The sequence below is a fragment of the Arvicola amphibius genome, chromosome 5 (assembly GCF_903992535.2).
Source record: "Arvicola amphibius chromosome 5, mArvAmp1.2, whole genome shotgun sequence".
Taxonomy (NCBI): domain Eukaryota; kingdom Metazoa; phylum Chordata; class Mammalia; order Rodentia; family Cricetidae; genus Arvicola; species Arvicola amphibius.
The window spans coordinates 119,159,723-119,175,963 of NC_052051.1; the positions used below are offsets into that span (position 1 = coordinate 119,159,723).

General features: G+C 42.0%; 1 protein-coding gene across 5 annotated transcripts in view; it reads left to right on the forward strand.

Annotated features, from left to right (window-relative positions):
- The first annotated feature begins 2,030 nt into the window (after window positions 1-2,030).
- Tcerg1 (transcription elongation regulator 1) overlaps window positions 2,031-16,241 on the forward strand; it is a 52,812-nt gene continuing 38,601 nt past the window's right edge. For all 5 annotated transcript variants that reach the window (XR_005285372.1, XM_038329620.1, XM_038329622.1 and 2 more), the window contains exons 1-5: window positions 2,031-2,128; window positions 7,801-8,026; window positions 10,578-10,730; window positions 11,778-12,213; window positions 15,550-15,792. Coding sequence is in view for 4 of the 5 variants with exons in the window: in XM_038329620.1 (XP_038185548.1) it covers window positions 2,070-2,128; window positions 7,801-8,026; window positions 10,578-10,730; window positions 11,778-12,213; window positions 15,550-15,792 (1,117 nt within the window). In the remaining variant the exon portion in view is untranslated. The remainder of the gene's footprint in view (window positions 2,129-7,800; window positions 8,027-10,577; window positions 10,731-11,777; window positions 12,214-15,549; window positions 15,793-16,241) is intronic.

The following is a 16,241-nucleotide window of genomic DNA, read 5'->3' on the forward strand; positions in this document are numbered from 1 at the left end:
AGAGATCCACCTGCCTCTACCTCCCGAGTGCTGGGATTAAAGGCGTGCGCCACCATTGCCTGGCCCCTGTGGCATTTTCTTAATTGAGGTTCTCTCCTCGCAGATGACTTTAGCATGTTGGTCGGTCAAGTTGACATAAAATTATCAGCACAGTACTGGCTTTTGGGGAACCCATTCTCTTTGGTTGGATACCTTGTTCAGCCTAGATACAGTAGAGAGGGCCTTGGACCTTCCCCAATGCAATGTGCTGTACCCTCTCTGTGGAGTGGATGGGGCGGTGAGGTGGGGGAAAATGGAGGGAATGGGAAGAGGGGAGTGAGTTGGGACTGGGATTGATATGTTTGTTTTCTTTTTTAAAAATAAAATAATAACTGTGCAACCATACCCATGATATTTAATCCCACATTTTCATCATATAAAAAGAAACGCCATTAGTGGCCATTTTCAGTTCCTCAACTTCACTTCCTTCTAATAACTGAATCTTTCTCTTGAGTTGTCTATTCTGGACATTTCATATAAATAGAGCAATAGAACAGTGGCCTTTTGTGTCTGGTTCCTTTAACTTAATATACTGCTTTCAACAACCACCCATTTTTTTTTTTTTTTTTTTTAGGTATTTCAAGTCTGAAAAATATTCCATTATTGAAAAAGGACGCTTAAAAGAAATTTCACACTAGCTCAGAATTGAGTATAATAGAGGGTTATTTATTTAGGGGTAAGCTCACAGATCACAATCCTCTGCTGGAAGGAGGAACAGCAACCAAATCCCGCAGCCAGAAAAAGAGAGCAGATGCGTGCTTTACATGGGCATAAATAGTATACGAGGCCATGCCCAAGTGGGTGGGTAACTTAAAAGGGTACTGGTGGTAGGAATGGTAGGAATTTCTACAGCACATCATAGGGCTATATCCCATTTTAAAGCCATGTACCAGCGGAGGGATGTCATCTCCTTTTCTACCATTGTGAATAATGGTACAGCGGCCATAAGAGTACACGTTTTTGAGTTGGTGGAATCACTTTGGACCACAGCGGGACTTTGATGTCGCACTGCCTTCGGTTTAAGGCCAAGATGTATCATTTATAGCTGCATATGTTGAGCAAGTAATTTAACAACTGTGTCTTATTCTCACCTATAAATTATGAGTATTTGTACTTACCTGTTAGTGGATTTCAAAGTCTAAAGGAAACAATGTATGGCCAGGATTTAGAATAGTGCGTAGCACATATATTAGGTCTGTGTAATATTATTAATTTGAGTTCAGTAATTACAGTGGTCATTTTTACTATGCCATTGAAATCCCTGGGTCCGATTTTTTTTAAGTTAAACATATGGCATACTTATGATTACTTCTGGCATCAGCCCGTGCAGATTTAGACAGCTTTACTTTGAGAGTGAAGGAGAAATCCTAAAGCCGTAAATCGCAGAGGCTTCCCTTCTCCAATTTACTTACTTTAATGCAGTAACTTATATAACAAGCCGCCTGCTGTTGAGTAGACAAACTGGAATACCTTCCCGTTGTAATTAATGCTTGTAATTATTTCAGAACAAGCATACACAGCTTAGTGACTTACGCCTCTTGCAAACTGCAAGGGCGAGAAATACCGCTTTCCCTGGCAACCTGGTAATTGGTTCAGGTGCGCCCCAGGTCGATTTCGATTGGCTCACAGAACGCACACGCTCGCAGCCTGAGCTATTAGTGGCCAATATGGCTCCACATCTGGCCCCAGCCAGCCGCGCGGACACGTGGCTGCGTTAGGCAGGGCGGTACTCGGGAGGACCTGGCTTTTCTCTCCGCCAGAGGGCGCCACCTATTCCTTCTTGCCACTGCCTCATTTCCCATGAAGCCTACGAGCGGCCAATCAACTGACAGCCTCAATACCGCTTTCAAAGTCGGCGGGCCCTTTGCCCAATAGTCAAGCAAATGCCGTCCTAGCGACAAGATTGATGGCTAGCTTCCCCAATCAGCTTATAGATCCTGCGTAGTCCCACCTCCTGGGTGTGGGATTGGCGACCCTTCCGACCAATTGGGGACGCCGGGTCGGCGGGTGGATGAACGCGACTGTCTGTAATGGCGGAGCGTGGCGGGGACGGAGGGGAAGGCGAGCGATTCAACCCGGGGGAGCTGAGGTAACGGGCACCGCCTTTCCTCCCATCTCGGCGCACTGGCGTCCCAGGGGCTGGGGCTGGCTGCGGAAGGCCCGGGGGACGGTGTGGGGACAGGAGCCGCGGCAGTCCGGGGCCGGCCGGACCGCGTGGGGCTGGCGATAGGGGGAAGGGAAGGCGGCTTGAATGAGAGCCGGGCCGGGGCTGGGCTGCGGCCTCCTGCGCGCGGCTGAGCGCACCCGCGTCCTTCTGGGGCCCGCAGCCCCGATCTGTGAGCCTCCGCCTTAGGCCTCGCTCCCCGGCCTCGCCTGGCGGCCCCGGCTGACCGCTCCCCTCCGCCGCCCGGCCTGGCCGGCACTGCCGGAGCCGCCGTGGCCTCCTCCACGCCCTCCGCGGCCTCGCGCCGGCCCGGCCTCCCGCTCCCCCTTCCTCAGCCTGGCCTGCTTTCCTCTGGCCCTTGTTCGCCATTCCGTTTCTTTTGTGAGGGTTCGCAGCCCTGACGGTTTGCTGGGCCGCGACGGCTGCATCTTGAAAGCGCTCTCTTCCCCCCAGATCCTCACCCCGGCTCTGAACGGGTTGCGGGCTCCTTTCGTGGGCCAGAGGCGGCGCCAGGCCTGTCACTCGTCCGCCTTAGTGATCGAGGGGACTTCTCAAGAGGGGTTGGGGTGGTAGAACGGGTAAAGGTTGGAATGGTGGACTCAGGAAGTGGCTTTGATGTGCCCGGGTCCCTAGCCTGCCACCTCGCTCTCTGCTACCCACGCGTTAGCCCTACAGAGACAGTGACCTTTCTTCCTCTGGGACCTCCTCTCTCAGTGCCTGTGCAATCCGTGATTAAAGTTTGATCGGAGTGACCGGGAAATACCATCTCTTTGTAGGTGGTTTTTGAAGAGAAAGAGAGGTGACTTATGTTTTTCTGTCTGTACATTTCTTTTTTTAATGTAAAGGAGAATTGCCATTTCAGATACTCAGCTCCCATTCTGAACCGTGCCATTTTCCCAAAGGAAAACAGCAGTGTTAGTTTCGAGGACTCGTGTTTTCTAGAGGACTGAAACTTTCTAAGGAAATGGAGATTAGCTTTGCTTGGAAGAAAATAATGGCTTTCGGGTCCAGAATGTCACACACAAAAATTCCCCTCTTTGGCAGAAACAAGGTTTTGTCTTATTTCTGAGGTGAATCTTGACCCCTTTTTATCCCCACACGTGTATAATGAATGGCTGGAGTGCGTTTTCAGGGTCTTCCAGTATTAGTGATAGGAAGTTTATTTTTGATTGTGGTCTCAAGAGGTTACTTTAGCTAGTCTCAGGGTCTTAGCAGAGCCTTGTGGAGAGTGTCTTCAACTTCACAGTTAGTAGCCCCGTGAGCTCAATCCTGATAGTCTAGACTCTAGACAGTATTGCAAAACTGATTTTAATAAGGCTTTAATTAGATGGCCTGCTGCAAGTATTTGGTACCTTAGCTTCTTGGTTTCGAAGTTGCTTATGGATCTGTGTATGGTGGCAAACACTTGTTAATCCAGCATCCAGGAAGCTGAGACTGTTAGATTTTAGGCCAGCCTCGATTACTGTGACTCTGTGTGTCCTTGCTTTGTAGATAACATTGTAGAGGGTTTAGCTCTAGATTTATGATAAACTGGCTGCTTTGATGGCAGAAACTGGCCTTTGTCTTGTATTTGCATCCCATATATGTTTCATAATAGTGTCTATCATAGAGTCTGAGAAATTCAGTGTGGTAGTAAACCAGTATTGAGATACGGTCACCTTATTCTACTGCACTCACCGTGCAGTCTGTGACAGTTACCAGCCTAGGTCCTGGCAATGAAGAAAATGTCCTCTGTTCCCAAAGACCTCCATTTTAATTGAGGTTGGTCAAATTTGAAAGGAAACTGACCCCATCAAATGAGGAACTAGCCTACAAGTGTGAAGCATTGTGGAGCTAGTTGGCTGGGCTGGGACAAAGTCTTGGGTCCCAGCTGACTGTTTCAATTGATTGTTTCCAATATTTGCTGCCCGTATGTAAGTAGGTAGCATCTTTAGTTCCTTGCTCATTCAACTAAAGTGTTTTCTCTGAGGATTTTGCTTATCTAGATAGATTACTTCTAGAAAAATATATTTATTTTCAGTATGCTCTTTTGAAAAAAATTAAGACATTTTTTTCTTCATGCACATAGACTTCCCTCAAAATGTGGGAAGTTGGTGGGATCTCAAGTCGCTTGCAGTCCCTGAAATTCAGAGATCCAAATGTCATTCTCTGGTTGAGGGTCCTGAAAGTAACTTGCAGACAGTTTTGTGCAGGGGGGCTTTGTTTACTACTAATACTTAGGACCAGATACCCCAAACCTGGATTTCCTTGCTGGTGGAAACAGGAATGAGAATTCTCTGGCATTACTATAAATTAGCCGCTGTAACAAGCTATTTTTTTTCTTTGTAAAGATGGCATTAAACTCACCTTGAGTTGTAAGAATTAAGAGAGTACAGAAAATGCCCAGGTAACCGTGCTGGTGAAGAGGAAGTGCCGGCTCATAGGCATTATTAACAGTGATGCGCAGTGTCAGTGGACTAAAAGAGCTGGCCGCTGGCGGTAAAGGTCAGCGATGGAGGGCTTCATAGAACATTTGCTGGCCTTGAAAGCTCAGATTGGGTAAAGGTCCAGAGAGGGCCGGCGAGACAGACTCTAGAGGAGGGGAACAGGTTGAGGTGACATTTGGGTTGAGTCTGAATAACTAACAGTTGGATGTGGGCAGCACATGCCATACATGGGAACTGTAAGCATAAACTTCAGCTTAATAAAGTTGATGCATTTGAAGATCGGAAATACTGGAGTCTGGAAATGCCCACAACATCCAGATAAGAGCAGCCTGATACTAGCTGGGTAGTAACAGCTGACATTAATATCAACAGCTTGGTGGTCCTAGAGGCTCAATGCTTGCTTTTTTTGTTGTTGTTTTTCAAGCCAAGGTTTCCCTGTAGCTTTGGCTGTCCTGGAACTAGCTCCTGTAGACCAGGCTGGCCTTGAATTCAGAGAGCTCAGCCTACCTCAGCCTCCCCGAGTGCTGGGATTAAAGGCGTGTGCCACCACCACCTGGCTTAATGCCTGACTTTAAATTAGGGTAGGAGATATGCATTCCAAAGAAAGAAATACTATAGGTTTTTTGAAAAAGGAAAAGTTCACCAAAAGAATATTTGATATTAAGGTACATTCTTTTTTGTTTGTTTTTGTTTATGGTTTTTGAGACTTTCTCTGTGTAACGGTCCTGGCTGTCCTGCAACTTGCTTTGTAGATGTACACCAGGCTGCCTTCCCACTCCCAGAGATCCGCCTGTCTCTGCCTCCTGAGTGCTGGGATTAAAGGTTTGCACCATTAAATAGAAAAACCAACCCCACTCCAAAGAAAGAAAGAATATTATTGTTATCTAGATTTTTGGGTATGGAAATTGAGATTGTGTGTAATGTACAGACTTAGTTTAGCTACCTAGAAGATCTGGGTAGGTGCTCTAATTGACTTTGTCAAGTTGAAGCTTTATAATAGGCTTTTTAAAAATTTATTTATTTAGAGATAAGGGTCTTGGGTTGCCTAGATTGTACTCAAATTTATGATCCTATTGTCCCCCCCCACACATACAAGATCTCACTATATAGTTTGTTCGTCCGTCTGTCCTTCCTTTTTTTTTTTTTTTTTTTAAAGCAAGTTTTCTCTATGTAGCCCTGGCTGTCCTAGAACTTGCTCTGTAGACCAGGTTCGTCTTGAACTTGCAAAGGTACTCCGCCTCTGCCTCTGCCTCCCGAGTGCTGGGATTGAAGACCTGCATCATTCTGCCTGTTCTGCCTCTGTTTGAATAGCTAGGATTGCAGGCAATAACCACCATGTCTGGCAGTCATAAAAATTATTGGAGGGTCTGTGTCTCGTCCTTGTAAGGTGGCTTTTGTATAGTATCACCAAGGTATGCATTGGGTCATATGAGTAGGATTTTTTGTTTTGGTTTTGGTTTTGTTTGGCTGTCCTGGAATTCACTCTGTTTAACAGACTCGCTTCAAACTCATAGAGATCTGCTTATCTCTGTCTCCCAAGTGCTGGAATTTAAAGGTATGCGCCACTATATCTGGCCATATGAGTATTTTTTTAATTACTTATTTTTATTTCATGTGCTTCGGTGTTTTTTTTGATTGCTCGCATGTCTGTGAGAGTGTTGAATCCTTTAGAACTGGAGTTGAAGAGAGTGGCAAGCTGCCATGTGGGTGCAGGAATTAAACCCAGGACCTCTCAGAGCAACCAGTGTTCCTATCTGCTGAGCCATCTCTCAGTCCCTCATATGAGTATTTAATGGGCCATACTGTGTCTAGACCTGACAGTGTGCTGGGGAAATGAGTGAATAGAATCCTCTGAAGGGTTTATAGGACGTTGACATTTTAATTCTTGCTTAACCACTGAACCAGCTGTGAGGCCTTGGCCACGGACACGTTATTTCAGTTTTGTGTCCCTAGTTCCTTACTGTAAAATGGGGATAACGGTAGTGCTCACCTCATATTCTCATAGAAGTGTTACTAAACCAGCAGTATTTGAAAAGAGCATAGTATACTCCCTGGCACATTGTCAGCACTTCTAGGGATTTTTTTTTTAATCACTCGGGGCAAAGGTAAATAATAGTACTGTTTGTTCTTTTTGAGGCAAGGTTTCACTGTGTTGTTAGCCCTGGCTATTCTGGATCTCACTATGTAGAACAATCTGGCCTTCAACTCAAAGAGATGCTTTTGCCTTCTGAGCTGGGATTAAAGGCGTGCACCACCACCACCTAGCTATTTATGACCTTAGTTATTTACTCAAATGCCGTGGAGAGACTACACTAAGATATTTGGCCGTAGCTTGTGGGGGAAGGTGCACAATATTTGAAGAGTCTTAAGCTACTTCTACTTTCTTCTGATAAAGAGAAAATTCTCGTTACATAATATTTTTTGTGTGTGCCTTGATGTCAGGACACTCGTAGGAATTAATTATCCTATCATGTCGATCCCAGGGATCAAACTCAGGTCGTCAGGCTTGGCAGCAAGCACCTTTGCCTGCTGAGCTGTTTCATCGGTGCTCCATCCTCCCTTAAAAACTTTAACCTCAGCACTCAGGAAGCAGAGACAGATGAGTTTGAGGCCATTCCAGTCTACGTAGTGAGTTAGTTCTAGGACAGCTAGGGCCATGTAGAGAGACCATGTTTCAAAAAGAAAACAATTAAAAAAAAAGCCGGGCAGTGATGTTACACATCTTTCATCCTTTAATTCTACCTTGTGGATCTGGGGAATCAAACTTAGGGCACCAGGCTTGGCAGTAATTGCCTTTACCTGTTGAGTTTTCTCACTGCCCAAAACATTATATATTTATTATTAGATTGAAGTTGTATACTCTTGGTTGGAATATGTGGGGTGTTCTTCTCAGTCATATCCTTAGACAATGTTAATTATGATAATCTGATATTGCTTATTTTTTTTGATTTGTTTTTTATTCTACCTTGTGACTATACGTACTGTTGTGGGAAGATATTTTAAAATCATCTAAATTTCCTTCCTAATCTTCATTCACATCTCATTTTACCATGGAATTGCAAAATAATGGCTTTCCAACTCTTGCTTGCACTTGAGCCCTTTATAATTGCTCTAGTTCACTATTAACTACTCTTGTAGTTTTGAGAAACTCTTCACTGTTCTTCCATACAGGATGGCTCAACAGCAGGCCTTGAGGTTCCGAGGCCCAGCTCCCCCACCAAATGCAGTGATGCGAGGCCCGCCACCTCTCATGAGACCTCCTCCTCCTTTCGGCATGATGAGAGGCCCTCCTCCACCACCCAGACCCCCCTTTGGACGGCCTCCTTTTGATCCTAATATGCCACCAATGCCTCCTCCAGGAGGAATACCTCCACCCATGGGCCCACCACACCTCCAGGTAAAGAATATAGAGGTTGCCATTTCTTGGCATCAGAATCAATTTTATATATAAATTTTGTCTTAAAAACTTGATTCTATTTGTTTTTGTTTAAAGATTTTTCTTTATGTGTATGAGTTTTGCTTACATGTATGTATATGTACTGCACGTATGCCAGATACCTGGTAGTGAGGCCAGAAGCGTGTGTCTGATACCCTGAATCTGGAGTTAAGGACAGTTGGAAGCCGCTGTGTGGGTGCTGGAAACCAAGCCATCTTTCCAGCACCTAAAGATTTTATTTCATTTTTTTAATGTTTTATATTTTAAAGTGTGTGTGTGTGTATGTGCACGCGCACACACATACACTCACACACAGGAACTACAAGAGGGTATCCAATGCCTTCTTTTGCGGGAGTTAACAAGCAGCTGTGAAACACTGGACATGGGTACTGGAAACCACGCTTAGGTTCCCTAGAAGAGGAGCAAACATTCCTAACTACTGACTCGGTTCCTGTTTTTTTATTTTTTGGAGACAAATTCTCTATAGCTCAGGCTGGCCTTGAATTTACTGTGATTCTCCTGCCTTAGCTCTTAAATATAGGTCTAAGAGATCTCATCTAACAAAGATTCAAGTTTTCAACTTGAGCTATAGAACTATAGAAAATGACACTTAAGGAGACATGAAGTTATTAATATGGGAGTCAGCAGGGAGTTAGTTGGGTGGTGACAGAAGACCATTAACACACCTGCCTTGATGACCATTTTATGTTTATCCTCAGTAACTGGGTTCTCTTCTGTAACCTGTCTGCTGTGTGAGAAGACTTTCACATCTTAGTGTACTGACTGGAAGATGCTTCTCTTTCATGGCTTATGTTGCTAGCAAGTATATAATAGATGTAGATGTTTAAATATAATATCGAGTAATTATCCACTCCTCGAAATGATCCTGGAGTAGAATTTGGAGAATGATGGTAGATTTAGATATCAGTTTTTTTCTTTTCTTTCTTTTTTTTTTCCCCTCGTGATGTACAAAGATCTCTCTCTCTCTCTCTCTCTCTCTCTCTCTCTCTCTCTCTCTCTCTCTCTCTCTCTCTCTCTCTCTCTTGAATTTGATGGGGACTTGCTGTTTAGCATAGGCTGGATTGGACTTGAATTTACTGTGTATCCAAGACTGGCCTCTGGGTGCTGGAATTGTTGACATGCACCACCATATAAAATATGCTAAACTCATGTTTTTAACTGGAGGCTTATCTATAAGTAATGTGGCATTATATTTACTTGAAGTTACAAAAATCCAGTTTTCTAAGTAGTGACTATAAATTTACTATATATACATTTGATCTAGTGCAGTTGATTTAAAACTATTAGTTGAATATTATATACTCAGTAAGTGTGCTCCTCTAGTAGTGGAGTGACATGTCTTAAATGCTGTGATGCTGCTTTTGGTCTTGATGGATACTTGTTTTGCTTTACATTAAATCCTCTGAATTATTTGTTGCTTAGGGTTCATGAAACATTAGGGTAGATCTATTGGTGCTGGAGAGATATAAGCCTGTGTATGGAACAGAAACAAGTGGGGTAGGGGGTACTTTCAGGAAAGTGGGACTCAGTTCCTTGTCCAACTTAAGTTGTTTTTGGTAATTGAATTTTTATATTACATTGAAATTATAGACAACATCTTTTTATCCTTGTTCAAAATGGCAGTCCCAATATTCATTTTATTTTTACTTCAGAAACTGATGCATAGTGTAAACTTGGTTGAAGAGTACTTTACTATGTATGCTAAAGTTACCAAGCCTATGACAGTGGAGGACTTTTCAGGTTCTGTTGACTCACAGGAGTGGTATGTTATTTCTAAGGTTTCCACTAAAAAGTAGGAATAGAGGCTCATGCAGGGGTGAGTTCAATTCCCAGTGCCAAGACCAGACCAGAATAAAAGAAGCCCAAAGATAGTGGACAATTGTTTTCTGTATTTGTGATACTCACTGACATTTAAAATGAGATTTATTACTATTGTAGGAAAAATAGGATAGGAAAATACCTATATAGCTACATTTTTCTTGAAGTAAATAATTAAGGGTTATTGCTGTGTGATTTTGTAAAATAATGTTTGTAAGTAGCTACTGTGAATGAGTTTAGGTCATTGATAAGTTTAGTATTTAAACATAGGGACTTGGGATGTAGCTCAGAAGTAGAAGAATTGCCTAGCATGCACAAGGCCCTGGGTTCAACCCCTACCACCACAAAAACAAAACATGAAAAAAAATCCCCAGAATATCTAAAAAGACAACTTTTTTCTTTTAAAGCAATCCAGTGTATGAAAAATACAATGAAATATAAAGAACAATAAGTTTGTCCATGATGATATAACCTAGAATTAGCACCTGTCAGTATTGTGACATTCTTGTTTTTAATCATTTTTATTAAAGATTAATCATTTTTTTTATGCAGTAGCCGAATGTATTTGAGCAGATAACTATTTGCTTTTATAGTTCTTTGCTTTTGTGTAGAGGTATAATTTAATAATAACCTGGAGTTTATAAGTGACCATATTGTTCTTGTGCATTCACAGAGACCACCTTTCATGCCTCCACCCATGGGAGCCATGCCTCCTCCTCCGGGTATGATGTTCCCACCAGGAATGCCTCCTGGGACTGCTCCTGGTGCCCCAGCACTGCCTCCCACTGAGGAGATATGGGTAGAAAACAAAACTCCAGATGGGAAGGTAAATTACAAACATATTCAACTTGTTATTTCCATGGTGCCAAAGTAGTGAAAATTTGATAGATTGAGATTGTAGTACTTCTGTTCATTAAGAATGAGCCTCCATCAGGGGCTAGGGTATAACTCCAGAAGAACTGGCTGCATTAGATTTTGCTGGAGTACAAGGTTGCATGGAGGCTTGTATTTTAAATGATGTACCACAGATTCTCAAGACTGTCTTTAGGCATGGGAAGGATTAGCAGGGATCAGTGTGTAGTTGAACTGTAGTAGCTGAGACTATGGTGAAAGAATACAAAACTAACAGAGAAGGTGCCTGAGGTAAATGTGACCTAAGGGAAATAGACCTCAGCTTCCCACAGTTCTCTTAAGGAATGAAACTATGTGTGCTTCTTAGTAGAGTGGTGGCCACACATAAGAAGTTTTCCTAGCAGCATGCTCACCTGAGCCTAGAGGTTTTCTTTGGGTATTTTATTAGAGGTTGGTCATACAGTCTGGCATTTCCTAAAGTTTCAGACTCCCAGAAGGAAAACAGACTTTCAGCATAGCTGCATCATTTGCATACACAGTTTAGGTGCAGTGCACAGCAACCTCAAGTCCAGTTCTGAACATAATATCCAACGGCCAATATTGTCAGCAAGGCTTTTGTCTGTTTGTAGTCTCAGGTCTTCTTTGTTAACTTCCTTTGCAGAATACTACATTAGCTTTCCTTTCTGTTTTATAGACACATAGACTCATATGAGTATTTTGTAACCTTCTCTAAAGTTACTTTTTTTTAAGATTTATTTACTTACTATGTATACAGTGTTCTATCTGCATGTATGCCATCAGACCAGAAGAGGGCACCAGGTCTCATTACAGATGGTTGTGAGCCACCATGTGATTGCTGGGAATTGAACTCAGGACCTCTGGAAGAGCAGGCAGTGCTCTTAACCTCTGAGTCATCTCTCCAGCCCCCTCTAAAGTTACTTTAAAAATGTTTTAAGACAAAATATAGTAACGTTATTTGTAATATCAGATATTGATTATCACTCCCCCTCTTCCTTTGCAGGTTTATTACTACAATGCTCGGACACGTGAATCTGCGTGGACCAAGCCAGATGGAGTAAAGGTTATTCAGCAATCAGAACTGACACCTATGCTTGCAGCCCAAGCGCAGGTTCAGGCCCAGGCTCAGGCCCAAGCCCAGGCGCAGGCCCAGGCCCAAGCCCAGGCGCAGGCGCAGGCACAGGCACAGGCTCAAGCCCAGGCACAGGCACAAGCCCAAGCTCAGGCCCAGGCCCAGGCTCAGGCCCAGGCGCAAGCTCAAGCCCAGGCACAGGCCCAGGCCCAAGTGCAAGCGCAAGTGCAAGCACAGGCAGTAGGCGCCCCCACCCCTACAACCAGTAGCCCAGCACCTGCAGTGTCTACTTCAACACCATCGTCCACCCCATCCTCTACGACAGCCACCACAACAACTGCTACTTCGGTTGCACAGACAGTTTCAAGTGAGTACTGGCCTACTGTGGGTTTGTATTTAGGGGTATAAAATCAAATAAATACTGTATTCTGAAAAGGTAATTTCTGGCATTACCTTTGATGTTACTTAAAATATGTTTTGACATTGAAATTTCTGAGTTAGAGAAAACCAGGCATTTGAGTAGATGTACTTTACTTGCCCAAGTGTAGTTCTTGAAGTTAAACTGTAAAAGTCTAGCTATTTTAATTGACCAACACTAGTGACTAGGGAATTACAAAATTGTGTTCGACTTTATTTTATAGAGTTTTTAATTGAGGCTTGAACAAAGGTCAACAAATGAGGACTGTGGTTTATGGGATTGGCAGTGAAGTTCTGAGGCAGTACAGTTTATATTGGTCAATAGACTGCATGAGAGCAAGCCCAGGGGATGGATAGTTCTAAAAAAAATCAGACAGATGTTCTGGAATGTTCTTTAGGTGCTAGGTTTGGGTGAAACTGAAGTGAGAAGGCTGTTAGGAATTTTTCTTTTTTAGAGATGGTGGGCCCTGAGTAAGTTATTTGTAAATGCAGGGGGAAAAAGAATTTTCAAGTATATAGTTATATCCCAAGACTTAGAACTTTAAAATAAAAATGAAAATGTATACATATCAGATATAAGGGCTGAAGAGGGATTTTTTTTTTTTTTTAAACAACTATTCTGTATGTTGGTCTCATTCTGGAAACAGACTGGGCCAGAACTCTTGAAATAATCTTGGCGTGATCATTGTTACTTCATTGCACTGACTAGATTTCCTTATATGGGATATTCCTGTTGTTTTACTGTCTGGACAATGGATGAGAAAAACAAGCCACACGTTATACTTGGTAGCTTCAGAAGCTTGGGAATCAGTGTAAAAAAAATACTGAAATATACAATCATAATAATCATAATAAATCATATAATCAAATTTGAGTATACCTTATTGATGATGTAAGGTATGTGTATAGGCATATATGTCCACCCCCTCCCCCCAGCCCAGGGGATTGAACCCAGGGCCTTATGCGTATTAGACAAGCACTCTACTGCTTAGCAATGAATCCCGCCTGGAGACAGTTTTTAGACATTATTTAGTTTTTTTAGACAAACTGGGGGAAATGCATGAAACAGGAAAACATAGATGTTTTACAAGTATAAGATGTAAATGAAAGGAAAGTTGTGCTACCTAACTACATTGTGATCTTTAGCTTATGGTTTTTATGCTTGAGTGTCCAAGGCAGAAACCTGCCAGTGATTTATGGAGTTTATGGTGGTCATGGGAACAGGGTATTAGAGGCAATGTAGCTCTCTATGGAGACTCCTGTTGCTTAAGGTCTCTCTGATGGCTTGGGAAGGATGGTACTTCGTTTGATGTAAGGAGTGTGGTTATGTAGGTATTTCAGTTGTCCTGTGTATTCTCCTTTTTCTGAGTGCTCCAACCTTTCCTGCTGTAATTGTCCTGAAAGGACCTTTATTCTCAACATAAGATAACAAAGTCAGTGCTCTCTTCGCTGCTAGAGTACCAGTTTTTATGTTTTGTGTCTAAGTTTTCTGGTGCTGTGGTTCTAGTCTCACTATTTCTCCACCTTCTCTACATGGTCACTTGTCTTGTTAGAATCCCACCCTGGGTTAAATAGCGTGGGTTGAGATGTAGCACGTTGGTAGTTATTTGAGCACATGGAACTCATAGGAACTTATTGATTAGCCTTTCTCCCAGGTTTCCCTTTGACTGTCCCTCTAAGCAAGTTCAAAATACCCTGCTGTGGAAAGATGAGTGCATACTATTGCCATCTCCTTGATTGTAATCTTTTCTGCTTGAACTTTTATGTCCCTATAAACTCATTTTCCTGGCATTGGTGCTTTGGAACATAATTTTAGTAATATGAATACTTTAAAATTAGTTCTGTAAGCTAGAGTATAGATCTGTGGGTACATGGGACTAAACATTCAAATGATTTATTTTACTTGAAGTTGAGCAAAACTTAATTTGAAAGTTTATGTAAACTGATCATAAAGTCACCTTCTCAGAGAAATTGGGAAGAAAATAAATAGACATTATACTGGTCTACTGTTGTTGAATGGTGTATCTATGGGACTGGGCAAATGTTGCATGTACTTTGTATTTTTCACATTGTTATAAATTATATTAATATGATACTGTACCCTAAGGCTAGGTCTATGCTAGACCAACAATTCATTCCTGGGCCCCTGAAGATACTTGTTTGGCCCTGCTGTCTATTTAGCCAAGGTGAGTTCCTCATTAACAAGTATGAAATTACTCACGTCTTCCGAGCCTGAGTGAGTTTTTCATTTCTAGAAGCTAGAAAGTGGTGATGGACAGATTTTTGTTGTCAGATGGGCAGTGCAGTTGGGTGTTCGTATCCAGGTCTGTGCTTTTATTTAGAATTGAAGTTGCTTAAAGATTGGAAAAGCTCTGTTATTAATTTGGCGAGTTTATTCTTAGTCTAATACAGATAGAGTTTGATACTTTCCTTTTCTTTAAAAAATGACTGAAATCTAGTGAGTTATCACAGTGGATTTTATTTGGAACTAGGTAAGCTATAAATAAGTTTTAGTGAATGAGCTAAAACATTAGACATGTGAAATAGATTTTTTTTGATAATTTCTACTTTAAATGTGAATTCTAGAGATGAAGTGTTTTATTTTAAATAATTAAAAATTTATTAGCAGAACCCAGATTACTCTGAATTTTACAGTTCACCTGGATATACTGTAGATAGGAAATATATAAAATATTTTCTTAAATTTTGAAATAAAGAAAACGTGACATGTTTTCTGTCTATTCATTCATAGCTAGAGTTTAGTTGTTTGCACATTCGTGTTCCCTCTGTTCTTGCTTAGATAGTTCCAGTTATATAATTGATTTCCCTTCTTCTCTTCTTCCTGTGTTAATTCATCACATGAACTCTTTGTTTACATTTATGAAATTATGCTAATAGTGTGAGAAGACACAGTTATACACAGTGGTTTCCATTTTCCAACTCCATTTTGTATGCATAAGTGTTGCCCTACCCAGCAAAGAAGTACAGACTTTGTGACCCTTCCTTACTCAAGGCTTCTTATTGGGATGCCTGGTGTCTTAGGAGTCAAGTGCTCACCTGCATTTTCTGAACACTTCCTGTTGCTCTGTCCTCTTTGCCTTCACTCCTGCTTCTTTTACTACTTGCTTGAATTTCATATTGCTATTTTCAAGCTTCTTGAAGATGGATTTTGTGAAACATTTCTGTAGTGCATGGGATAATGGGCCTTTAAGTGCTAAATGAATGAGTGATAGGTGTATAGTGAAAAGGTTCCCAAAGGAGTGATACATGTTTTCTCTTTTATCAGCACCAACGACACAGGACCAGACTCCAAGTTCTGCTGTCTCAGTTGCCACGCCTACAGTTAGTGTATCAACTCCTGCTCCTACAGCCACACCTGTGCAAACTGTACCCCAGCCGCACCCCCAGACGTTACCTCCTGCTGTTCCTCATTCAGTACCTCAGCCAGCAGCAGCAATACCTGCTTTTCCACCAGTAATGGTGCCTCCATTTCGTGTTCCCCTTCCTGGCATGCCAATCCCACTTCCAGGTAAACAACAGATTGCAGTTGTATTTCTAGCTGTTTTCACATTGTCAGTCTGTTCTCATGTGTCTGTTACATTTGAATTTTGCCTTGAATCTCACCTGTTTGAAACGCTTTTGAAAGATTCATGGCTAACTGCGATTTTTTTTTTTCCTAAGTTTTGGTAAATGTCTTTTTTGTTGTTGTTTACATATCTTAAAATTAGAGTCACATTTAAAACTACACTTATTTTGGATAATAGCCTCAGTGAAAGAAATGATTTTGTTTTTGAATGTGTTCTAAATGTAATTTTAAAGGGATTGAGTCTATAAAGTTGATAAGTTACAAGCTATAACTGCTTGCACAGGTTGAATAATGTACACAGTATATTGTTCTAACACATGCATTCAGTCTTAAGTTTTGAATCCTTTTAGGAGGTAGGTACATAGACAGGTTAAATTACTACAGTGTCACCT